The sequence below is a fragment of the Ambystoma mexicanum genome, chromosome 11 (assembly GCF_040938575.1).
Source record: "Ambystoma mexicanum isolate Mex_15411 chromosome 11, UKY_AmexF1_1, whole genome shotgun sequence".
NCBI classification, from domain to species: domain Eukaryota; kingdom Metazoa; phylum Chordata; class Amphibia; order Caudata; family Ambystomatidae; genus Ambystoma; species Ambystoma mexicanum.
This window is the reverse complement of record NC_090934.1, coordinates 1,112,147,849-1,112,174,535: the sequence shown is the minus strand read 5'-3', so window position 1 is coordinate 1,112,174,535 and position 26,687 is coordinate 1,112,147,849. Positions and strand designations below refer to the sequence as shown.

At 43.7% G+C, this 26,687-nt stretch overlaps 1 protein-coding gene across 1 annotated transcript in view; it reads left to right on the top strand.

Moving 5' to 3' along the window:
• Positions 1–26,687, top strand: part of LOC138504828 (maestro heat-like repeat-containing protein family member 1) — a 165,711-nt gene that overhangs the window by 1,641 nt on the left and 137,383 nt on the right. Inside the window, exon 2 of the mRNA XM_069625276.1 lies at positions 7,299–7,356. Within this exon, the coding sequence (XP_069481377.1) occupies positions 7,320–7,356 (37 nt within the window). The 5' untranslated portion in view covers positions 7,299–7,319. The remainder of the gene's footprint in view (positions 1–7,298; positions 7,357–26,687) is intronic.

Below are 26,687 nucleotides of genomic sequence, written 5' to 3'. Positions count from 1 at the left end.
ATCAAACGTATAGGTGGGTTTACAAGGGGTGAAGAAAATAGCTTTCAGAGTAAGAGGTGGCATGATGAATGTACTTAGGGGTACTATAAATACACTCCCTACCATTGCACACTTATATTGATTGAAATAGCTATGGGTTGCTAAGCATCTCCCTCCCCTCTGCACCCAGAACAATGGCCCTGTTGAGATTATTTGCCATTTTGTTAATTCATTGCATATAGATTTGCCAGATTGGGCTATTTCCCCCCACATAATGTATTCAAAGAAAATTCTGTTGTGCAGGAAAATCAGGTGTTTGGGGGATTACAGTGTTTGGGTTATTTTATTATTTTAAACTTGAACCTATTTACATAGGAAATATCTTGAATTCCCTCATTTCTCCTGCTGGGTAGGTAGGCTAAGGGGAAAGAAAAATCCTGGAAATGGATTGATGGTCTTGGTTTCAAGCAGTGGAGCAGAGTTCAAAATTCCTGGAGAAGTTCCCATGTGTTAACAAGAGACAATTAATGCTGTGATATTCAATGTATGAATGGCCCAGTTATTCATATTATTATGTATGGGGCTATAGCATGAGTGAGCACTTTCTTTTAAATGTTTTAGTGCAGGATTTGTGCTGGATTTTCCCGAATCTGGTATGCAGCCAAAATGACTCAAGTCTCTCACTCCTCCTTCTTAACACTCTGTTCCTTTTTCAACACTTTTATCCACGATCATAATGGTGTCTCCCACTGCTCTTATCTCCACCTTATAACTCGCCTTACTCCATCTCCCTATAGTGTGCTCCCTGCTCTCCACTCTCTCTCTCTATCCCTTTCTCTCTTTCACCACACTCCATGTCCTGTTCTTACCATAGTCTCTCTCTACTTCTGTCTCTGCTTGACAATTCTGTCTGCCCAATTCTCCTCTCTCCCACCTCTACTGCTACATCAACTCTCTGATTCCCTTCTGCCTCTCACTTCTCTCTCTCTCTCTACTACTCACATAGCCCCCCAAACACACACTTACACTGTCTCACAACCTACTGTTGATCCCACCTTTTCTCTATTACCTTACTGCACTAATTCACTCACTCACAAACACAACTTCTCAATTGGTAGCAATCTCACACCCAACAATGTATCTTCACTATCTCTGAACGCCAGCAGTCTCCTCCACCTCCTTCCCCACCTGGTACACCCTTCTCTCTTGTCTCTTGGTCCACCTATTCTGCTCCTGACCTCAATCAAACACCTTTCACTGTCTTCTGCACTTTCTTGCTATGTATAGCCCTGCCTACTCTGATGTTTAGTTCCTTCCGGCTGACCACGGCCCTGCATGTCACATGCTCCCCATAGACAATCTCTGGCTAAGCTATTACCCTTGCAGTTGGGACTTCCCCTGCAAGTTTTTGAGAATGCCTTTTTTCAATCTCAGTATGTGTGATGGCAGTCATATACTCTGGCTGCTTCTTTTTTCTCTGGTTCTTCTCGTGTCCTGGTGAGTTTTGTTTTCAACTGCGTTTGAGGAGGATTTGTGTGACTCCCCTAATTCCATGTGGTCTATTTGTACTTTCAATCTGCTTCCTGTTGCCCCCACAATTCTCCAAGGGGTTGTCTGGGGTTTGTGGGGTGGGTACTGGCTGTCCCAACCATTTTGGTAAGGGAACATTCCAGGCCATTCGCACTCTACTCATGATGTCATTTCTCTGGTTCCGTTCTGGGACTTTCTTGTTGTGGCCAGAGGCATTCTGGGAGTTGTGGTTCTGACAAAGATGACAGACACATAGACCTAGTGTTACGCTCACCTGGTATCCACAGGGACGCCACCCAGCTGGGCTACTCGCTGGTATGCTTCTCAGCTTTGCCCTGATGTGGTCTGCGGGGAAGGTTCTGCCTTGTGGTAGAATTAGGCGTGCTCTCCGTTCTGCCTTTTTTGCAGGGGCGGGTTGTCTTTCATGGGCGAGTGCGGTCCAGTTACTTCACTGACGCCTGCCCGTTTGATATTTTTCAGGTAGGTCTTATTGCTGTTCTTTAGTTTTGTTGCTATTCTGCATGCCTTTCTTTGTTTAAAATGTCTCTTTTTTCTCCCTTAGGTATGCAGAGCTTCAGCACGGCGAACTGGCTTGGTTGAGCCCCGCTGGTAAATGATGGCGCATTAAGAGCGCTATGATGCGGTAAGTAAGTGCTATGTGCAGCGCTGCGAAGTCTTGCCTTTGCTAACCTGTGTTTTCCTTCCTTGTAGGTCGCGGTGTTCTTCAGCGCAAGTGGGATGTCCGGAGTGGTGCCAGCCGAGAGGCGACCAGCCAGGTAAGCTTTTTGAGCAGTTTGAATTTGTAAATGTCTCTACAGCTTTCTTTAATGTTGCCTCTATCTTCCTCTTTCAGGTCATTTTGTCCGGGAGGCGTGCAGATTTGAGGAAGCTGTTCTCAGTAGCTGCGAGTGTTTAAAGATGAAGACTGCAGGTAAGATGCTGCTGCTAATGATGTTCCTTTTGTCTCCTTGCAGGCTCTGCTTCTCCGAGGTTCGAGGGAATAGCTGGACACGGTGAGCGGCACGTTGCAAGCTGAAAAGTAACGCGAAGCATGTTCTGCAGTCAGGGTGTGGTTTATATAGCCCAGGTAAAGTAGTACCAGGGAAAGTAGTTCCAGGCCTGCCACACCCAAAACACTAGACCGCATAGCTTGGTTCTTAGGAACCAAGCTATGTGGATGCCTCCATGTTGGCCGACAATACAATAAAGTAGTTCCCAAGCACATTGTTGTTCATGGTGTATAAGCCTGGCGCCATGGGCGCCAGGACTGGCCCCATGAGGGCTTTTGAAGAGGATGCCAGGCTCTAGAGGCCCAGGTCCTGACTTCAACGGGCCAATGGGTTTGCCAGAGGGGGTTTTGGGCGAGGGTCGTGATAGCACTCCCCCCTAAGGCCCCTCTCATGGTATTCCTTCTGTCTGGCCGAGGTTTGGTTGGGAAGTTCCGATGGAATTTCCTGATTAGACGTGGTGCATGGATATTCTCACTGGGCTCCCAGGATCTATCTTGTGGTCCAAATCCTTTCCAATCGACAAGATAATATAGCTTGGTCCTAGAGTGTTTAGAGTCCAAGATATCTTTGACTTCAAATTCTGGTTCTCCGTCAACAAGTGTGGGCTTAGGCGGTGTCCCAATCCGTGTGCCGGGTTGCATTGGTTTCAGGAGGGACACATGGAATACCGGGTGGATGTGTAGATTAAGTGGTAAATCCAGTTTCACGGCTGCTGGGTTGATAATTGCCTTAATGGTATAGGGTCCTAAGAATCTGGGATGAAAGGTCCGGGTTCCCTTGATGGGTACGAATTTAGCGGCTAACCAAACTTTGTCTCCTACTTGATAATCAGGGGCCTTTTTCCGGTGTTGGTCGGCAAATCTCTTTTGTTTTTCTTTGGCATGAATAAGGTGTTCCTTTGCCCTTTTGAAAGCCTGAGTAATGGTTGTGTGTAGAGTCTTTACCGCTGGCATTTCCAAGCTGGCTGGAAGGTCTAGTTCAAAGGTATGTGGATGTCTGCCATGAAGGGTATAGAAGGGTGTTTGTCCCGTGCTTGAATGTAAAGAATTGTTATATGCATATTCGGCTATCCATAGTAGGTCTTTCCAATTCCTTTGTTCGTGGTGCAGCATGCACCGTAAATATTGCTTGGGTGTCTGATTGGTTTTCTCGGTTTGGCCGTTTGTTTGGGGATGGTGACTGGTAGATAGCCGAATGTCGATCTGCACCATTGCACAGCATTTTTCCAGAAGTTTGAAACAAACTGGCTGCCTCGATCAGAAACCAGAACCGAAGGGAAGCCATGTAGCTTAACCATGCCCTGCAGAAACACTTTCGCTAAAGTGGCTGCATCTGGGAGGCCTTTGAGAGGAAGAAAATGGGCCATCTTTGAGAATAAGTCCACAACCACAAGGATGGTGTTGAACCCTTGGCTTGGAGTTAGATCAGTGATGAAGTCAAGGGAAAGAGTGTGCCATGGAACTGGAGGAATGTCCAATGGTTGTAGGAGACCAGATGGTTTTTGTTTCTGTGATTTATTTTGTGCACAGACACCGCAGGACTGAATATACTGAATGATGTCTTTGCACCAGGTAGGCCACCAAAAGTTCTCTTTCACCTTAGCTAGGGTTTTGGCGATCCCAGGATGCCCTTCGATCAGTGAATCGTGATAGTTTGAAATTATATGCTGTTGTAATTCCTTCTTAGGTTCATATAGGCAATCCCTAACAAAGGGTAGGTGGTCCTTGATGGTATATTGTTCTGCTTGAGTTTGCCACGCGAGGTAGGCATCAGGATTCATTGTCGGTTGGATTTCTTTTCGTAGTTCTGCTTGTGTTAAGGCTTTCGTGATACCCAAGAGTTTGCCTTCAGGTATAATAGGTACGGGGTCTGGAGTTGTATATACTATTTCATCTATGCCCATGCGAGATAAGGCATCCGCCTTTCCATTTCTGACTCCTGGTTGAAATGTGATTACATAATCATATTCGGCAAAGAAAAGGGCCCACCGTAATTTGTGCGAGGACTGGGCCTTGGCTGTTTTGAGATATTGCAGGTTTTGTTGGTCTGTGATGACTGTAATGGTGTGTCTGGCCCCCAGAAGGTAGTGCCTCCAGGCTTTAAAGGGGGATTTGATAGCCAGGAGTTCCTTGTCCGTGATGGCATAGTTAATCTCTGGAGGTGAGAACTTTTTCAACCAGAAGGCCACAGGATGTAGCTGTGTAGCTGGCCGGTTTCCGGGTCTCTCTGTGAAAGGACAGCCCCCATTGCGAGACTGGACGCATCAGTTTCAATGACATAAGGGAGGTCTGGACGAGGATGTCGCAGGATTGGAGCGAAGGTGAACCTTCGTTTAGGTTCCTGAAAGGCTTCTTCTACTTCTTCGGTCCAAGCAAACTTTTTATTGTTTTTTCGTACTAGTACTGTGATTGGGTGCACAACCTGAGAGAAGTCTGGGATGAACCGGCGGTAGAAGTTCGCAAAGCCCAGCATGCTTTGTACCCCTTTCAGAGAAGTCGGTGAAGGCCATTTCAGAATGGCATCTACCTTGTGCACGTCCATTCTGGTGCCTCCTGGAGTAAGGATAAAACCAAGAAATTCTACTTTGGTGACGTGAAAAAAGCATTTTTCAAGCTTTGCAAACAAGCGATGTTGACGGAGCTTGGTGAGGACTGAACGAAGGTGCCTGACATGATCTTGTTCCAAGGCTGAGTATACTAAGATGTCGTCTATGTACACTAAGGCGCACACATCAATTAACTCCCTTAAGACGTCATTCATGAAATATTGGAATGCCGCAGGAGCGTTGCATAACCCGAAGGGCATGACTTGATATTCAAACAAGCCGTACTTAGTACAGAAGGCGGTTTTCCATTCATCTCCTTTTCTGACTCAGACCAGCTGGTACGCTCCTCGAAGGTCCAATTTGGTATAAATCTGGGCATCTCTAACTTGGTCTAGCATCTCAGGGATAAGTGGCAAGGGGTAGCGGTACCAACGGTGATCTGGTTCAATGCGCGGTAGTCAATACAGGTTCTCAAGTCTCCTTCCTTTTTTGGTACGAAGAACAAATGACTGGCTGCGGGGGACTTCGAAGGACGGATAAATCCGTTTGCAAGGTACTGGTCTAAATAAGATTTCAAATGAAGGTTTTCTGGTTCTGTGAGAGCGTACATCCTGCCGCAAGGGATTTGGACACCAGGAACAAGGTCGATCTGACAGTCATAGGGCCTGTGCGGCGGCAATGTATTGGCTTGGTCCTTTCGGAAAACATCCTAGGACGGCTGCATTTGGGTTTACTGCGTATGTATTCCGGCGGTGTTGGAAAGGGATTCCCCTCCAACTGCAGGCTGTGTTCAGCGCAATGTGCTGATACACATGCTTGTATTATTTTATCGCCAATCACAGCGGGTTCGCGGACACCTCATTGCTGTGGTCCTAGCGTTTGAATGCTCGGAGGGATGTCCTGTTGCACTTCCCCCTGCCCGTCTATGCAAGCTCTGTGTGGGCAAGGCAAGCTCCAGCCTGGCCCCGTGCTGGCGTTCAAAGGGGCGTCTTCATGCCAGCCCTCCCTTTGATTTGTAACTGATCCAAGCCGACCTGCTCACTTTGCATGCAGGGAGACTGCCGGCTTCTCGTCCGCTTCACTGGGGCTTCTGCAATCACTGCGGGTGCTCCTCACGGGGTTGGCTCTCCGCTTTTCAGGGGTCGCAGTAATCTCGCATCAGCATCCATCTTGGAATCTATTGGCGGTCTTCCTCCGAAGCTGGCGAGGCACTACAACCATGTTCTCTTGAAACGGGCCGTCATTTAAAGCAGGAGTTTTGTTCTGCAGATGCTTATTTCAGTCTCTGCATTTTTAAGTGGTTTCAAAGAGGCGGATCAGTCTGTTTTATACAGATGAGGTTGGATCGGGCAGGAGCTCACCAGAAAGCGGCCTCACTCCATGACTGCTGGCCGTGCCCCCACACCCATCCTGATTCATTGAATGAAAGTTTTGAATCTGTGTCACCTGTATCTGTTTCTCTTTTGATACCATGCCTCTCTCACAATAGCCAGTAAATAGTATCAAACTTCTAAATATGTCTGCAAGTTAGTAGTTGCAGACACATATTTTTAGTAATAGACATTGTAAAAAACTTTCCATAAATCTCAGTAAATAGATATTCTTTGGTATTTATGTAACTAATCTTATGTGTCTGCAAATATTAAATTGAAGACATGTTCACAACTATTAAAGACATTACTGGGTGTGTGAGGCCTAGGTATTTACTGCATTCATGCATATAAATGTAAATGTATGAATAATTGCAGGAGTGCAAATTATTGGTTTTGTCGATGCTTGTTTCTTTAATGTTTGATGGCTTGATTTCTGGCTGAGATTAGTCCCTTCACTTGGTGGTTGATGATTTGGTGTATTGCTGGAGTAGGATTATTCTCAAAGATGTCTGTTTTTTTTTTGGGCAGTTCTGTTATCTTTTACAGTTGATGGTTTTCCAATCCATGGGATTATTTTGTGGAAGTTAAGAGTTCAGTATCTTCCTTTGGTATGTGAGTGGCACCTTGACTCAGTTCTGAAACCTAATAGTTAGCCTATGCATACTACAGGGGATTGATTGTATCTACTGCGACTGCCGGGGGACTATCCAAAATGTGGACTAATGGTGATACATAAGGTCCCTGACACCTCAAATGACCTACTTCCCCCATTGTGATTTTTGATCTTTCCACCTCTTTATTGGTTTAGAGATGTGAAATTTGAAACAGTTAATTTAAATTTCTCTCACATTACATTTTCAGATATTCTCCTGTTTCCGTGGAATGTGCCTGCATGGATTATGCAATGTTCGGGATGGAAGTAAGACATTATACTATCAGTTTAAATGTACAATTTCATTGACTTTTGCATAATGTAAACAAGATGTCTTCAAACAAAGGCCAGATGAGGCAAAACCTGCATGGTTTTATGATAACCCAAATTGTCTACATTTGAACATAGTGAATATAAATCAGGGTTATTTAAATAGCCAACAGAGATACAGATACGCAAGCATAAGCGAAAAGAACATCTATCTTGCTGCAGCAGAAATGATCAGCATTAGCTGTACAGCCTAGTCAGGGGCTTAACTGTGAGAACAATATCCTAAAGGACCCATAAGAAAACACCCCATTCTGATGTCCCCTCAGAATACCATTTGAAAAACTCTCCAAATTAATAACAACTGTTTGAAAGCATCTACAGCCTGTAACGTGGAGATGCCTAGTATCCTTTAAAGTAAAAACAAGCAATAGAGGCTATGTTTCCTGAGATGCTTTTTATTCAAATGGCAAGGTGGATGCAATTCTATCATAACTGAAAGCTCAATGTATACTCTAATTTATAGGAAACTCGGAATACCCACCTCTGTAACAATACTGATTTTCGCTCCAGAAGATTGAGTAAAAACTATATTGTCAGAGACACTCATTGTCACATGTCCAGAACAGAAGCCATTTATTGGCAGTGCTAGGGGCTTCTCTCTGGACAATCAGTCTCCATCAAATAATTCTGAACTGCTTATCCTTATGGAAATTCCTTAAGCCAGAACTCTTTGTTCTAATAATTGTCCATCTCCTAGACATTACTGCTTCCATTTTTTTCAATGAACATTTTGGCAGAGGAAATTATTAAATTCCAACTCAATGTGGAGGTTATTGCATGCATTTGGAAATGAAAATGCTTCTCTGCTTAAAAATTGAGGAGTAAATGACATCCATGACAAAAAACACAGAAGTCAATACTATATGTACATTTCACCTATGCATTGGGAGCTGAGCATATGCACATCCATGGTTTCCTGGGGATCCAGCCTGCTCTTAAACCCCTCTGGACTGCGTGATGGCACATCCTTTCCACTCTTACATCCAAGTTCTGAGACTGTTCAAATGAGAATAGGGTATCATGTTTCAAACATTTTCATGTTAGGATGTGCGTTGTGAAAAATGAAATGAGCACAAACCCCAGTTTGCATTGTGTACTTAGTGAATCAAACTTACAAACCTTTGTCCACATTTTTTTATATTGGATCAATATGCCTGTGATAAGTCATACGTCCCCAAAATGCTCTTTCATTTTATTTAAAATGCTTTTGCAGGCGTTATTTGCCCTATCCCCTTTCTCATAGGGGTATTTTTTAAACAGTATAATTTATGGGCACCAGTCTGTGCATTTTGGAATGAGAGCCTTTTATTAGAAAATAATGCACATGGTTATTCTGTTTTTAGTAATGTACTTTGCTCAGTAAATAAGTGCAATGTTCTTATGACTAAACAAAATTTAGTCATAGATGCCCTCTGCGAGAATGAACACGGCCCATTGACCTGTTCTTTGGAAGGTACCCACTCGAGAATCCGCAGCCAAACTTTAAGTCGCTGTACCTTTCACAGATGGGAAATATGCATTTGCATATCAGTCTTTGTACCGCCCACATGGGCAGTCCAGCACCGCAATGCTATCGCAATTCCCTTCTGAAGAAGAGTACCAACAGCAGCCCCATACACATGTTTCATCCTTGTTGGGCATCATCAGTGAGGTGGAGCTGTGCCTCTCTGAGCATAGTGAGCAAGGGGTCCACGTCTGGATGACCCTGAGAAATTTAGGGTGACTAGACCTAATGCCCTTGAAATAATCAAAATGTAGTCATAGGTGCCCCTCTGCAAAACCAAACACGCCCCATTGACCTATTCTTTGGGAAGGTACCCACTCAAGATACAGCAGCAACACTTTAGCTCATTGTACCTTTCACAGATGGGAAATGTCTATTTGCATATCAGTCTTTGTCCCGCCCATATGGGAAGTCCATCACTGAAATGCTATGGCAATTCCCTTCTGAATGAGAGTACTAAAAGCAACCCCATACACGTGTTTCAGCCTTGTTGGGCATCATCAGTGAGGTGGAGCTGTGCATGTCTGAGCACAAAGAGCAAGGGGTCCACGTCTGGATGACCCGCTGGAAAACCTACAGTGACTAAACTTTAGGCCCTTGAAATAATAACATGTTTGTCATATGCACCATATGTAGAGAGGGAGCCAAGTATCCCCACCTCAAGCAGTGCTCCCACGTTGCCTATATGTTGGGAACCAGAATGCGAAACAAGAGCAGTACCAGTGAAAGTGCCAATACCAAGAAGGGTTATGGAAGCAAGGTTCTCATTGAGAAAGCCATACCTGCAAACACGACAATATGACGGCCATTCGAACGAAATTCCAGAAGAAGTGTGAAAATTGAGCAAAAGAGCAGATTGATACGTCACATGAGGCAGGATTGACGCACCCAGAAGAGATGCATAGATGTAAGAATTTAAACATTTTTTGAAGCTGAGGAGGAGATGATAAAGATGAGCAACATTTTGGGCTCGAGATGAAGATGCTGACGCTATAGAAAAGAAGTCATTAAGTCATTTTACACGTATTCAGATGCAAAGAAACACAAGTAGACAAAGTATTCTTGAGGCTAGCTATTATGTAGTGAATAGTTTGTGGCATGCGCCAAATGTATATATATATATATATAAATATATATATATACGTATATATATATATATATATATATATATATATATATATATATATATATATATATATATATATATATATATTACATGGACGCGGTAGCGTCCATGTAGTTATGGTTAAGTTGGTGTTTCCATAGGAAGAGCTTTTTTTGGGTGGCTTATAACTTCGCTCCCTCTGGACGAATCCTCACCAAACTTTGCAAAAAAAAGTATATGGCCCACTCTGAATTTCTTTGCAAAGTTTGGTGAGGATTCGTTCAGGGGGGGGAAGTTATAGGGGGGGTCCCAAAACTTTTGTTTTTTCCTATTGACATAATGGGAAAAAACATTGCGCACGGCCACAGACTAAACCGCTGGACGGATTTACACCAAATGTGCGGCAGGAGCGGGGGCTTGGTCACGAAAGCGTGCTTTTGCAAATTTGGTGTAAATCGGTCCAGTAGTTTTTTATAAAATGACCAAAACGTAAGGCAAAAAAATTAGTGATATCTGTGTTCGCTTCACGGACGGACTTCCTTGTTCGCTCCGCGGACAGCACCCCGATTGGCCCATGGCCTTGCGTCATGTCCGCAGACATGCGACGTGTTCGCTGATTGGACGGCGAGGGGAGTGGAGAGCGTCAGATTTTCTGTGGCGCCCGCCATCTTGTATTCGCCGTCGACTGCGTACAGCGCAGTGAAACGTGGATAAAAAATTGTATTTAGTGCAGTGTGTTGGTGTGTAAGAGTGTTTGGGGAGGGTGGGGGAGTATGAGATAGGTTCAATGTTTTGCTTTTTTATGTGCTAGACGTTTTTGTTGCGTTCGATTTGTCTGCGGAGAACACTGCTGTTCTGACATTTTGTAAATAAACTAAATGGTGGGGTGTTTAGAGGATGGAGTATATGTCATTTTTGTTCGCAAGGAAGGTAAAAATGAGCTATGAACACTCGCGGTGTACTTAATTGTTCGTAAATACTCAAACTGGGGGTGTCCTCAGGACGCTGTCCGTATTGTAATCTGTCTAGTTGAATGTGTTCTAAGAACACTCGCGGTGTCCCGAAATGGTTGCAATTACACAAAATGGGGATGTTCTGAGAACGTTGTTTGTATTGTTCGTTGTCAGGGTGAAAGTGTTTTAAGACCACTCCTTTTGTCCGTTAATAGTACAATTTCCTATGGGCGTCAACTGACTTTTTGCCCACTAAAGAAACGATAAATCCGGCTGGTGTGCGCCAACATTATGTGATAATCCTATGACTGGCGCTATTGACCTGGCTGACTTGCTTTTGCGACACTAAATCATATCTGCCGCCCCTAAGCCTGATATTATCAAAGCATTCATATTCCTCGCCTCTCTCTGTGACGTTACAGGGTGCGTCATCAAATGCGCCCAGTCCTCTGCAGTCCTAAGTGACTTTACACAGAACCCGGAAGACAACACATATTATGTCACAACACAGCGCGCCACAATTCGGAATATGAAACAGTGATTTAAAAGCAAACAGCAAGATTGTAAATTTTGTAAAGCACATTTATTTGACATCAAATGTTTAGAGAATATTCAGCAATTTGCATTTGTCTTTGTTGTCGATCCGCAAAAGTTCATGTTGAGGCACGCGATGTTCCTTTGCGGTACAGAGGGTGTTAGATCAGCTTACAACTCAGTGCGCCACAATTCGGAATATGAAACTGTGGTTTAAAAGTAAACAGCAGGATTGTACATTTGGTAAAGTACATTTATTTCACATGAAATGTTTAGTGAATATTCAGCGATTTGCTATTGTCTCTGCTGTCGATCAGCAAAAGTTTATTTTGAGCCACGCGTTGTTCCTTTGCGGTAGATAGGCTGTTGGTTTATGATAAAAGCAGTAAATGGTCGCTCTGATAATCGGAAGGTTGCTCCAACAACGAGACATTAGACCACCCTATTGGTTGGTATGTTGTTTGTAGCCGCTAGTACTGCGTAAGGGCATATTGGTCCTTGGCGATTGTCCCATAAAATGGTGAGGGTCATGAAGTTGCATATTTGGACCTGCACCTGGCAGTTGAAGACCCCATCCGCTGGAGTCTGTAAATCGTGACATTGGCAAAATGTGGCCACATACCTGTTTTAAAAAACATAAATTAGTCTCACCAGCCGATCTTCATTAAAAAATCATCATTTTATTTATTAGGGCGTGAAACTATTTGCTATCGAAGATAGTGCAACGGAGTATGTTAATAATAAAATAATAATATTTTCCCATTCATATAGCGCTAAGAACCGTGAGGTATCTAAGCAGTGCTTATTATTTACCACGGTGTGTGGTGCTCATTTATCGACCACGGAAGGATGAAAGGCTGAGTTTGACCTTGCCAGGATTCCAACTTGCGTTAGCAAGCTGTGCACGGATGTCAAAACGAGCGTTGTACTCGCTGTGCCACTTGACAGGCTACAGTGAAGTGGCACAGCGAGTAGAGTGCTTGACTGCCTATAGACCGGTTAAATTATTTCTATTAACCCACCCTGTGTCGTCTGGCATTTTCAGAGCCCTCTAAACAACAGGGGATCAATTCGGCGGTGATAGTGCGCGGTAGAAAACATTATGCCGCTTTCAACGAACAAGTTCAACTTGAGCGGTCTTTAATGCTAGGCTATTGTAATTATATTTGGTATAAAATAATCTAATGGGTTACTTACAGTACAATTGCAATTTCCATTGTCTACGAGTAGTGCAGTCCCAAAATACGACTCTGCGTGTGCGAACGATCTTTCGCATAGTGATATAATATATAAAAGTGGTTTTGTTTCAGAAATTTCATCCTTATCTTCTCTTACGTTTTAGCAACACTCCTTCAAGAGAAGTCTTTCATCACAATCTCTGTCTGTCAAGGTCAAAACACAAAACAACCTTATAGTCCGCTTCGTGGGCCTCTCCGGGGCCCGAGAAAAAATGGAAGCAGCTGCCCTTCACTGTGAACGAGCATAAATTCTTACTTTGCAACATTCTGTGTAAAGTCATCTGTGAGAAGTTGGTTTTTGCACGCCATGTTTGTATATTGTTTGCGTGATATTAAAAAAAGTTTGTTTAAGGGACGTTATGGTTCTAAGTACAGCCGAAAGACCCCTGAAAATCGCAAGTTATGGTAAGCTATGAAAAATAACTTGCGCCACCACCGTGCACTGCTAAGACTAACACCCAGGACATCAAAGATGACATCTCAAATGTCACTGATGAAATCACTGATGACATCACATGTGTATGTATTTTTCATGGAATTTGTGTACTAGGGATTTTTATTATAATGTTGCGAAAAAAGTGTCAAGGATATTGCAATAAATATCATACCGTTATTAGTGCTTTGAACGATGCATTGATATAAATAGCATTGTATTATGGGATTCTATCTAGTATACTGAGCTACTAATGGAGAAACATAGCATTGTGTGCAGAGTACAAGATGAAAGTATAATATTTGTAATGTTAATATGCTGAATAATGAAATGATAATTGTCCTGAAATGTTCGAAAATTCACAAAATGGGGGTGTTCTGAGGACGTTATTCGTATTGTGTGATTGCTTAGCTGTATGCAATGAGGGAATGGCACAGAGAGTAAAGTGGACGTCGTCCGCGGACACCGCGGCTGTTCGTGGACAGGGCGTGCTACATCCGGGTTTTTCCAGGAAATCCAACATGGAAAGAAGACTGTACGGATCAGCCAATTAGATGTTGAGGTTGTGGATTTGTGTTGAAAGAGACTGTGTGTAGTGAAGATGGCAGAAGTGGAGAAAGTCAGGGTGTTGGTGCTCAGAGATATGTTTGTGCATGGTTTACAACAGTACGCTCAATGCAGGCAAGTTGCAAAGAACTTTGATGTGAAAGGAGTGGAGGTGGTGTAGAGCACTGTGCCTGATTGCAATGTACAGGGAATTGTACAAGTTTGTGAGGATATGGCCACGATGAACAGTCCGCATGTGGTAGTTTTGCACTATGGTGCTTTCCATTTGGGCAACGTCAGTGCCCCTACTTTGTTGGCTCATTTGGAACGCTTGGTTCAAGCCGTAATGAAGATCCTTCCAAATGCTAAAGTAATTTTTTCTGGATTACTACCTAGGGCAATATGGGACAATAGTTCAGTTTTCTGTCCTCAGCAAAACATTGCTAGGTGTGTCATCAACCGAGGCATGTGTGCCTTCATGCTTAGAGCTGGTACGTTCTTCTGTAATAATGAGAATATTGATGCCAGTAATGCTGTTAATTTTAAAGAAGATGGCATTTCTTTATCTTTTACGGGAAATGCCTTTCTATTTTGGAATGTAAGGGTTGTTTTGGAGAAGGTTATGTGAAGATTTTAGGAGTAAAGTAAGAAAAAAAAATAAGAAAAAAAATAAAAAATAACAGGTGTCTGTCAAGCATCTGTAAAAAAAAAAAAAAACTCTCTTTTCAGAGCCAACTTCAAAGGGAAAATGGGGCACACTATTTAAATTTACATTCACCACGCTCAGATTTTCGATATGTCCGCGGACATGGCGGTAGTCCGCAGACATGAAAATCACTACGAGGGGGTTAGTATGTTCTATGTTACATGTATATGAAGTCAGGGATATTATGGTTAAGTTGTGCTACTAAAAACCTATGAAATTCAGTGAAAAAACTTTGTTAAAGGGGCGTTATGGTTAAGTTGCGCTACTAAAAACCTATGAAATTCAGTGAAAAAACTTTGTTAAAGGGACGTTATGGTTCAAAGTAAAACCGAAAACCCCCTGAAATTCGGCAGTTATGGTAACAAAAGCAACCATAACTTGCGCCACCGTGCACTGCTAACACTAACACCCAGGACATCAAAGATGACATCACAAATGTCATTGATGACATCATTGATGACATCACATGGCTGGCTCTCCCTTTTTATCCTTTACTGACATATCGAAGGCACATAGTTTTCTTCAGTAACAGTCAGGAAGTAAAAATTGAAAAGGTACTATATTTGTAGACTTAGGGTCAAGTCACATCATATGAAACATATACATAGCGGAAGACACAGGCTTGAAAGAGAGCAATCCTTTCTGTGCATGAAGATAATCATTAGGGTTATCAGCACTTTCTCATAGTTTTATTTTTATTACTCTACCTTCCCTGTATATGCTCATATTTGTATACATTATACTCACTCTCCTTTCCTTTGGTTGCAGTCACATCATGTGATACACATATATATGGTAAGTAGCAGCTTTGAAACAGAGCAATAGTTTCTCTGCATAAAGACAATCAGTTAGGTTATGAACTCTTTCTGCTACTACTTCTGCTTTTTTGTTTACTTCACTGTCCCTGTATATACTCATATTTGTATGTGTTGTTGTCTCTTTGTGTTTTGTCTGTAATAATTATGTATTAAGTGGGTTTTATTATCTACTTATTACATGTTTCACAGTACGCAAAACTCTAATAAGAAAGTAGTTATCATTTCAGTATTCAACATGGCAAGATTATAAATATATGGCACCTTCATCATGTATGCTGCACACACTGCCTATGTTTCTGCATGAGTAGCTTAGTATACTGGATAGAACTTCATAATAGAATGCTATTTATATCAATGCATTGCTTAATGCACTAATTAGCTCATGATATTTATCCCAATGATCCTTGACAGTTTTTGGTCAGCATTATAAGAATCCCTTGTACAGAGTTTTTATGAAAAGTAAATGCACATGTGATGTTATCAGTGATGTCATCAATGACATTTGTGATGTCATCTTTGATGTCCTGGGTGTTAGTGTTAGCAGTGCACGGTGGCGCGAGTTATGGTTGCTTATGTTACCATAACTGCCGAATTTCAGGGGTTTTTCGGTTTTACTTTGAACCATAACGTCCCTTCAACAACGTTTTTTCACTGAATTTCATAGGTTTTTAGCAGCGCAACTTAACCATAACGTCCCTTTAACAAAGTTTTTTTACTGAATATATATATATATATGAGCACATGAACTATGGACGATTCCACTACGCATTTTAGCAGAGCTGGACGAGAGAAAGGAAAGCTTTTTTCAATATGTCGCAGTTGAAAAGCAATTCAATTACGCATGTGAATCAATGAAGGGTGAGGCTGGACCAACCGCCAAGAAGCCAAGGCCACTCTAAGCTGGAATGATCAGACAGAAGCTACAAACGTGTGAAGGAACAAACTACTGTTCAGAAGACGTGCACAAAACAAGGAAGACGTCAGAGGTTCATTAAAAAATAGTATTTTAAATACACCAGAGCTCAAAATCATGGTCCTCAGTCACGTGGATGGGTGAAACTGGACAATCATGACGGACTACACCTACGCAAGGAGACGAGGCATGCCTCTACTCCCTTGTGTTCCGCAGAGCAAAGAGCGTTTCCAAGGCCGAGTTCAAAGCCTTAATTGACATGCAGCCCGCAGAGGTGATGATGGATGAAAGGGTGCCAACCAATTATAGAGGGCCACGTAGTAAAGAGCACTATAGTTTGTGTAACCAATGGGACGTTGTGTGTTTGATGACTTTCAGAGTGACCTGTTGAGGAGAGGGCTTAGTTGCCCCACCTGACATTAGAGACCCTAACACTTTTTCAGGCTAGTATGGAACGTATACATAGATGTTCCCTTAGACTCAATCACTTTGTCCAATACGTTTTTGTAGTTTTGCTTCAGCGTTGCTAACGGTGCCGGTGCTCCCATGTCCCCACTCCCATAGAGTCCGGTAGGACTCTATTGGAATGGGGATTAACAAATCTACCAGCGGCTGACTTCCCGGCCGCCAAACTTGTAATAGCCCGGTGGCACCGGGAAGTCAGGTGCCAGTATATTATCACGGGTCCGGTGGCAACCTGCCGGTAGCACAGGCAGGGTTACCACCGGACCCGTAATGATGCCCAATCGGTTTCTGATAATCTGCCAAGCATAGGGCCAGAGCTTTTGAGAGCTCTTGCTTAATAGCATGCAACACAGGCTTTGCCAGCTTCCTTAGATCATGACAGCAGTTCAGTGTCTGAATCAGGTGGCAATGTTTGAAGGGGCTTGACTATCGAAGCGTGTCCGGGTATCCACTTTGGAAGTAATTGACCATGACGGGGAATCTTCTCATCTGCTTCTTAGCCTGGGCCTTTGGGACTTTCTGGATCACCTTAATGGGAGCTTGGCACAAGTGTCTTTGACCTGCTGAAATATCATGGCCTAGCTAGAGAACACAGGGTAAGCAACATTGCAATGTCTCACTAGAAGCCTTGTGACCTTTATGAGCAAGAGATGTCAGTAAATCAAGAGAATCCTGTTTGCAAGCTTTTAAGGTGGGTGGACCAGGAAAAGATCATTCACATGCTGCACCAGAACGGTCCCTCCTATGAACTCAAGCGAGTCAAGATCTCTTTTTAGTATTTGGGAGAAAAGGGTGGGTTTTTCCAAATACTCCAGAAGAACCCGATAGAACGTGAATTGCAATGATTTATATGTAAACGCGAACACAATCTGTTTAACAATGTAAAATGAGCGGCCATGCCTTGGATGCAGGGCAAAATGGAGGCTGGGTTTTGGACAACAGGGAAGGTGGGTAGCAGGGTTGCAAAGACTGTGCGCAAGTTCTGAACGAAACAATAGACATCCTTACCTGGCTTCTTGATCTGAAGAATCAGGGTATTACATGGACTGTGAGTGGGTACTATGATTCGTTGCTCAGGCAATGGGCCTAATTAGGAGGCTTGCGTTAGCCCTGCCTGTAATACCGGCATGGCTGCCGCCGGTATTCTTTCTTTTACGGCGCCCAGGAATGGGCAATTACCGGGTCATTACGGCCTTGCTGGATCCGGTATTTGCCAATTCCTGGGTGTGGGAAAAAAATCTTCCCCATTCCCATTTGAGTCCCATAGGGCTCAATGGGAATGGGTAAGCCGGATGCACTGGCACCGTTATGAATGGTGTCGGTGCATCCGACATGCTCTACTTACGGGTGACGGTAGGGCTGCCAGGTCTGACCTGGTGGCCGCAATGGCACCCGCGAGCAGAACTCGTACTTCACCTGTCTGGGAACTACGGTACCAGCATGCTTACAGGTACTGTAGTTACCGGACCGGCAAACTTATAATGAGGCCCAAAGTCTCTGTGACAGGACGATCCCTGCTTCTGCTTGTTTAGGTATAGGGTACTGTGGAACACACAGTAGAGGTTTGGCAGGATTCAAGGGGATCTTCACTGGTCCGACATTAAGCATGCACTCATCACCATTTGCATGAGTGGACCATAATTTGAAAGTAATCTGGTCTAAAAGAACCTGTGAAACAAGGGAGAGTCATTTCAAGGTTTCGATTTTGAATTAGTCTCCCCAAAACCTTTTATTCCTGATGAACGGGCATATCAAGGAATATGCCTTCAGGGAAACAGTAAATGATACAACACATTTTGCATAACAGATCTAAACCCAGCATTTTGATAGGATTACATGGACGCAACAGAAGAACAAGTTACTTACCCATGGTAACGTTCTTTCGACTGGATGTTCCTCCCACGTGTTCCTTATCTTTGATGTTCCCATATCCGGAATAATTTTTTCAGTAGAGGGCGCTGCGCATCGATGTCTGTCGAGTCGATGTCCCTTGGAGGCTTCCGTCTCGACAATGATGTCATCACGAGTATAAGTAGTCGTGCGCAGCGTCCGCTGCTCAGTTCCGTTTTGAAGTGTTAGACATTGTCCAGGATGAGATGGTGACTACCCTTGGGAGAGTGTAGACTGCAATTACAAGGGAAGTTTTACTGCGGGGAAGGATGGGAGGTGCGATAAGGAATACGTGGGAGGAACATCCAGTCGAAAGAACATTACCATGGGTATTCCTTATCTTTGATAGACTCCCAAAACAGTAATGTACATAGGAGTAGGGAGTAAAAATGTATTCTTTAAGTATGCACAGAATGCAATACTGCCTTCCCGAATTTAGTTTCTTGGTTAGTGGAGGAATCCAAGCTATAGAACCTTGTAAAGGTGTGTGCAGATGACCATGTGGCAGCTGCGAAAATGTCTTTTACTGGAACTCCCCTTTGAAGAGCTGACGAAGCTGCAATACCCCAAGTTGAATGAGCCCTCAGATGCTCCGGAGGGTCTTTACCTGCTAATTTGTAACATTCTATAATAGTGAGAATGATCCATCTAGAAATGGTTTTCTTGGTGATGGCTAATCCCAGTTTATGACCTGTGTATCCCAAAACAATTGGTCAGTTTGTCTTACTTTTTCTAGTCTGCTAATATAGAAACTCAAAGCACGCTTTGGGTCACTCTGTGCAGCCTTTCTTCCTCTTTCCCCAGATGAGGAGGAAGGTAAAAGGAAGGCAAGGTTATTTTTTGGGTGATATGAAATTCCGAAACAACCTTTGGGTGGAAATTAGGCTTCACTTGCAGGAAGACTTTAATCTTATGAAAGACAGTGTGGGGAGGTTTGCAGGATAAGGCCTGTAACTCGCTCACCATTCTGGCATAAGTTATTGCCACCAAAAAAACACTTTTGAGGTTAAGAAATCTCAATGGGTATGAATGAAGGGGTTCAAAAGGAGTACCCATTAGACATTTTAAGACTAAATTTAGGTCCCACAGAAGAACTTGAAAAGGAATTGGGGGGTAAACAGTGGTCAACCCCTTCAAAAATTGAATTACCAACGGCATTTTAAAGTATGGGGGTTCCTCAGCTGTACGCTTGAAGGTGGACAGCGCTGCTAGGTAACCCTTAATTGTGCTGACCTGGAGCCTAAGATTTGCCGACTGCCAAAGGAAAGATAACACCATTGGTGTATTACATGAAAAAGGGTTGACATACTTGTTCCAACGGCAGCGGTATAAGGATTTGGTTGCTGGCCTTCTGGCCGAAACCAACACCTCCATTACGTCATCTGGGAGGTCCCAATCTTTGTACCTCAGCCCTTCAGAAACCATGTGTGAAGGCTGAGAGTCATGATATCCAGATGGAGAACCTGACCCTCCTGTAGCGAGAATAGATCCTCTCTTTGTGGAAGACGAATCAGAGGACAGATGGACATGTTTAGAAGGTCCGGGTATCACGTTCTTATGGCCCAATCTGGGGCAATTAGGATCATGGTTTTCCTTAACCTCCTGAACCTCCTTATTACATGAGGAATGACAGGGACTGGAGAAAACGCGTAGAGGAGTGGACATTCCCAGTTCAGCACAAACGCTTCCCCTAGAGCTCCTCTCGGGGGAAATTCCCTGGAGCAGTACAGCTCACACTTCCTGTTGGCATTCGTTGCAAACAGATCTACTTGAGGGGTTCCCCAAAGGGTTAAGATCTCTTGAAGGACTTCCTGAGCTACCTCCCACTCGTGGGAGACTGCACTCTGCCTGCTCAGAGCGTCCGCCGTCATGTTCTTCTCTCCGGCTAGGTGCACTGCCGACAGAGACACTCTTTCTTGTATTGCCCAAAATCAGAGCTGCATTGCCTCGCTGCACAGTGGTAGTGACCCTACACCTCCTCTCTTGTTGAGGTAGTACATGGCCACCATGTTGTCCGTCATTATCGGACATTCTTTCCCCGTAGAGACGTCAGGAAAGCCTTCAGCACTAGTCTGATTGCTCTCAGCTCTAAAAGGTTGATATGTAGTTTGGACTCCGATGGAGACCAACGACCGCTGATGGTAATATTGTTGGTATGAGCTCACTACCCCATGAGTGAGGCATCCGTCACTACCGTTATCTCCGGCCATGGTTGCCAAAAAAGGTTCTCCTTTCAAGATGTTTTCCCGACAAGCCCACCACTGAAGGTCCAGTGAGACTCTGTTCGGAATTTGAAGGCAATCTGACATCTTTCCTGAGAACTGTGACCACTGGGTCTTGAGAGCCCACTGGAGAGATCTCATTCTCAGACGGGCCTGAGGCACTAAAAGATGCAGGATGTCATCAGGCCGAGCAACCTCAGAAAATCGAAAGCTGGAAGATATTGGGCACTTTGGAATTTCGTCACCATCTGGAGAATGTTTTGAGCCCTCTCCTTTGGTGGCGAGGCTATTCACAGGCATGTGTCCAGGACTTCTCTGATAAACTGGAGTTTTTGTGATGGTATCATGTGGGACTTTTGAAGTTGAGGGAGAAGCCTAGTTTGTGGATGGAGTGGCAAACATAGTTTAGATGATCCAGAGCATTTTCCGGGGAACCCGCCCTGATCAACCAATCGTCTAGGTAGGGATAGATGTGAATCCCCCCTCTCCTGAGACCCGCTGCCACAACCGCCATTAGCTTGGTGAAAACCCTTGGGGCAGAGGTTAGCCCAAATAGCAGAAACCGAAACTGATAGTGAGAGTTGCCAATGGCGAACCTCAGGTACTTTCTGTGCTTGAGATGTATTGGCACATTAAAGTAAGCATTCTGAAGGTCCAGAGATACCAACCAATCCTGAAGTTGGAGGGCCTGAAAGATTTCTGAAAGTGTAACCATCTTGAACTTGTCTTTCCCGAGGAATTTGTTCAATTCTCGCAAGCCCAAGATGGGTCTCATTCCTCTGTCCTTTTTCAGAATTTGAAAATATGGGGAGTACCAACCCTTGTTCCTCTCCGCTGCAGGTACCGGTTCTATGCCACCTTTCTCTAGCAGGTCCAGAATCTCCTGCATAAGGAGCGGGTCTGGAAACATCAAAGAGTTGTTCCCCAGTGTATGACTCTGAGGCATGCGTAGGAAAGGCAGGCAGCAACCCAGGGCAACGGTTTCCAATGCCCACGCATCTGAAATAATAGTTTGCCATTCTGTCAGATGTTGAGTTAACCTGCCTCCTACTGATGTTTTGTGATGTAAGACCTCAGAGAGATTTTGGGGCGGCTGACACAGATGCTGAGGATAAAGCAGCACCTGCTGTTGCAGTCTTAGTACCTTTACCCCATCCACCATGGGGGAAACGTCTCTGGTCTCTTTGAGCTTGCTCTCCTCTGCCTTTTCCGAATGCGGAATAATAGCAAAAGGACCTACCCTTCCAGGGCACACCTGTGGGGCGTTTAAGAGTTTGTCCTATCACAGCTCCAAGGGATTTGGCCACCGCTTTGGAAGTTTGCAACTTCTCCAAACTGTCATCAGCTTTCTTGCCAAATAGATAAGTGCTGTCAAAGGGCAGATTCAGAAGTCTGGGCTGTACAACAGGAGCAAATCCAGACTTCCGCATCCACGCAATTCTGCGGATTGTCGTACTGGCCGCCATGGCTCTGCTGATGCTGTCTTTCTACAAAAACTGAAATAGGGAGAGTCCCTAGTGCACAAGTGGATCGGGACATTTAAGGAAAGAAGGTAGACAATGGTATCCACTCTGCTGAAGCAAATATTTAGAAAACAAAATTTAGTTTTTTTTAAATTTCAATTGGTGTTTATCAAAAGCAGATATCACAGTTAGTTAGAGCCTCTGTAGATACTGAGAACAATCCAGGTCGTTAACAGGTTGACAATTTAATAATGCATATAAATGGAGAAGAGAGCAAGAGTCAAAATAGACAAACATATAGCAAAATCATTTTTTTAAACAGAAATTCAAATACATAGTAATGCTGTGTTCCATCGAGAAAAAAAAAAATCAAGACATCAATTCCAATTCAAAGTTGAGACAGAAATTAGGAATGGGTGGCCTATATGTTAATAATCCAAGTGCCACTGAAATGACCAATTCTTTGTCAAATGCAGGTCTGCCGACGTGCTTGTGTTATGAAACAGTCCAAAAAGGAACTAAACGCCAAAGGTAGTTAAAACAAAACTTCTATATCTGAAGTTGAGTTGTATCAAAGAAAGGTCCTTTGTGGACATCAAACGTTTTTTAACAACATCGCTGTCACGTTTCGGTGAGAATGCCACCTGCTTGGCAAGACATTTTGATAAGAGCCTTCATCAGGGCGAGGATGGAGAGACTGAACCCTGTATAGAGGCAGACACAAAAAGAAAAAGGAGTTTTTTTAAATTTAGAGGGATTATTTTCAGAATCTTGTGGGCAAAATTAGAATGAATCTTATATTTAGATTGCAAAATTCAAAGGTTAGAGTCCTTACCCTAGCCGAGAGCAAAATCCGTGTGTATGCTCACTGGAAACTGGCTGTAATGGACCTCTGGTTTAAGGCGCATGCCAAGGGCATGAAGACAAAACAGGCTCCAGTCTCAAAAGAAATGTTGTGATTCTAAAAAGGTATTCAAACCAAAATTGGTCTGATATTGCACATTGACAGTACAGGATACTGTTTTTAATGTTAGTGAATAGGTTTAAAAAACCGTAAGGGTGGAGGGTCTTAATAAAGGACAACAAAGTACCTTGAATTGCAAGACTCCGGTCGGAGCGTTGGTTCAAAAATATTTTTTTTTTTAACTCTTTTCCAGGAACTTTTTTTTTTCTTCTTTTTTTCTGACTGGTGGAATCAGGGCAGTCTAGGTGTTTATTCTAAACACACAGTGGCGTGTGGATGACAATGTCATCTGCTTCGGCGTGTCCTAGTGAGTGAAAAAGAAAAACTATGAGATTAGAGAAAATGTCATGTTGCGTGGGTAGTAGACGTTTTCTTAGTGTGTGAAACGGTGTGAGCTCGTTTCACTGATGATGTCTGGCGATAAGTAAAAGTAAAAGAACTGGCGGTTACCTTGCAGCCTGGTTAGTGTTGTATGCACGAAAGTTGCTGGCTCAGTAAGTCAAACGTGGTGGCCCCGCCATAGGTGAAAACTCTGAAAGGCAAGTTGTCTCTACGACAGTTGAGTCATGATCGACTGTCACGAAGACCAAGGTGAAAGGACCAACGTGCTGCGAGTCACTATCTGGCAGGGGGCGTGTTAGCTGGAGAGTGAGTCTGATTGGTCAAAGTCCAACAGTCCCGAAGCGGTTCCCACTCATTGGTGGGTCAGAGCCGCGTCACTTGTTGCTCGAGAACTATTCGCCTCACGTCTGGCAGCCTATCTGTCTGGCATTATGATAGGCTGCCACTTTGTCGAGCCCCTGTGCTTCTCGTGTGAGAACACAAGCATTAACCTATGCTGGACTCTCAGACGCGGAAGCGGAAAAAGGGAAAAGTAAAAATGTAAAGATAGCACTAATTGTGCAACTAGTTTGATTTCAAATCTAGTGCAACGCTACTGAAAAACATCTCCTCATACGCAGGTGGGTGTGTCGTGGGTCAGCAACCAGGTGCCGCACAATCAATGTATTCAAAACTGATCAAGTTTGTTTCCAATGCGTGCTGACATGTTGAGAAAACAAAAACATGTTTGTTAAAGCCGCAAAAAAGGGTGTGTGTATACCCGTGGGTGTGTGTCCCATGATCCAAAATAGTGTTATGGCCATGCAGCAGTCCTCACTAGTCAATTGCTAGCAATATGCGGGCGGTGGTGGAAAAGTCCAGGGGAGTGTAGCGAGATGTGGATCTTGTTTATATGATCACCTTCAAAAGGAATCAAAACCGTACGGCAAAGCCGTATTGGCAAATGCCAGGAAGGTCAAGAAAACTATATGAGTGCACAGGGGTGTCACTCTGAAGGAGGTGGAACATGAATAACTTGTTTAGGTTTAGTCTTTTTGGTCAAAATAGGGGCAGGAATTCTTTGTTAAGGCCATGAGTATCGGTTGATAGCCTATAAATCCATCTAGCCTCTTTCTACTGGAGGCAACGAGATATATTGGAGGATTCTTTGACTACATCTAATATCCACCATTTGATGTCATTTGGAGTGTGATGTTTTTAAATAAAGTGATTTACTAAAGGTGCTGATATAGTTTTGCACCTAATCCGGGAGCGATGCTCTGAAATTCTGATATTGGCGTGCCTTCTTGTCTGTCCTACATATCGTAGACCTCAGGGGCATTCAATGCAATAGATGACTTGTTTGGTTTTGGAATTCGTAAGGGAGATCAAGACCCAGGTTCTAGTCCCGTTGTTAAATTCTTTCATTTTTGTGGTAAATTGACAGACTGAACATGACCCACACGGGAAATGTCCGACCGTGGTCCTCAGGTCCCATAAACCTGTTCTGGGCGCTGTTTTTTTGAATTTAGAGTGTACGAGTTTGTCTCGTATATTTTTTGCTCTTTTGAAGACGAATCTCGGTGCTGGTGTGTCTGGCAGTCTCAATTTGACAATTGGATTGTATTTGCAGATCAGTTTTTTTAATTGAAAAGTATGGGGGCCACGTGTAATGACACAAGTTATTTTGTTTGGTTCCAAGTTGCGTTTAGGTGTGGTATTCTGGGCCAATAAAATTTCTCGATCAGTGAATCTTGCTCTCTTTTTGTCTCCCGAGATAAGTTTTTTGGGGTAGCCTCTTTCCATCAGACGGCTAGTCAGATCTTCAGATTGTTTGTAGAAATCACAAAGATTGGTGCAATATCTCCTGATACGAAGAAATTGCCCATATGGCACATTTTCTCGCAAATGTCTAGATGGTTGCTAGAGAAATGTAATAATGTATTTCTGGCTGTTGTCTTGCGATAAAGGCAGCATTTCAGCCTTCCAGCCTTCAACAGAGTTGAGGCCGGTCTGGAGGGACTCACACATAGCGTACTTTCCGTCCTTGATAATGTTAAGAAAACTGTCTCTCTCCTCCCCTTCAGGGAGACGGTCAGCCGCCATTGAAGCACACTCCCAAAGGGTGTGGCTAAATCTTGCCAGCGTACATGTGTCATTAGCAGACTTTATGGCCATTCTGCATGCCGAGAAAACTTTCTTGGCCATGGCATCAAACTTTTTATCATCACGATCCTGCAGGATTGTAGGGTATGCAGTCTGTTTACCTGAAGAAGTTGCAGTTTGAACAACTAGGTTTTCTGGGGTCTGGTGTTTTGACATGTATAGGGGATCTGCAGCTGATGCCCTATATTTTGCTGTCAGTCTTTTGCTGACTGTAGGGATCACCTCTGGCGTTTCACAGTTTGTAGACACCTTCTTTTGTAAGGCCTTGTGAAAGGGGATGATAGGATCTTCTTGTGGTCCCTTATCAAGTATGTTGGTAAGATCATCTTGCTCGTATACAGGTGTGGGCCTAGACCACCTCATATATTCCATCACCCTATTCATAAGTGTCCTGTAATTACTGTCTGCATGATCCCCTGGTTCAGGCTTACTAAAATAAACCTTTCGGGAAGTATCAATCCCGCTTCTTTACTGTAAGGAGTCTTGCAGGTCTTTCAATCTGACCTCTTCTGAGATCGGTTCTTCAGGTATGGCAGGCCTTGCACACTGCAGACCAAAGGGTTTTTCTGCATCAGAATCCTCTCCCTCCTCATAACTTGAGGATAAGGTTTTAAAGTAATCGGAATGGGACAGAGGTATGTAGCTCTTTTGCAATGAAGAAGGGGCAATAGCAGTCACTACAGCTGGAGAAATACTAGTAATTGTCGATGTGGACGTCATTGGCCTCGATGGATTCATGATTGGCTTCAAGGACATCAATAGAATCGACTTTGACATCGACTTCTTCAATGAACTCGTCGAGGGTAGTGAACCAACTGGCGTTGAGGGGGTCGACGTTCAAGGTGTTGATGACCTCTCCTTCAACGGAGTCGCCGAGGCTGTTCATGACGCAGTCTTTGGCTTTAACATCTGAGTCGATAGTGACAACGTCTTGTACGTCACAGAGGCTTTTTCTCGACTCAAGAGTTTTTCATGCTCTCAAGGAGTTTGTTTTGCCGAGGAGGAAGACTCACTGCTCTTATGTCTA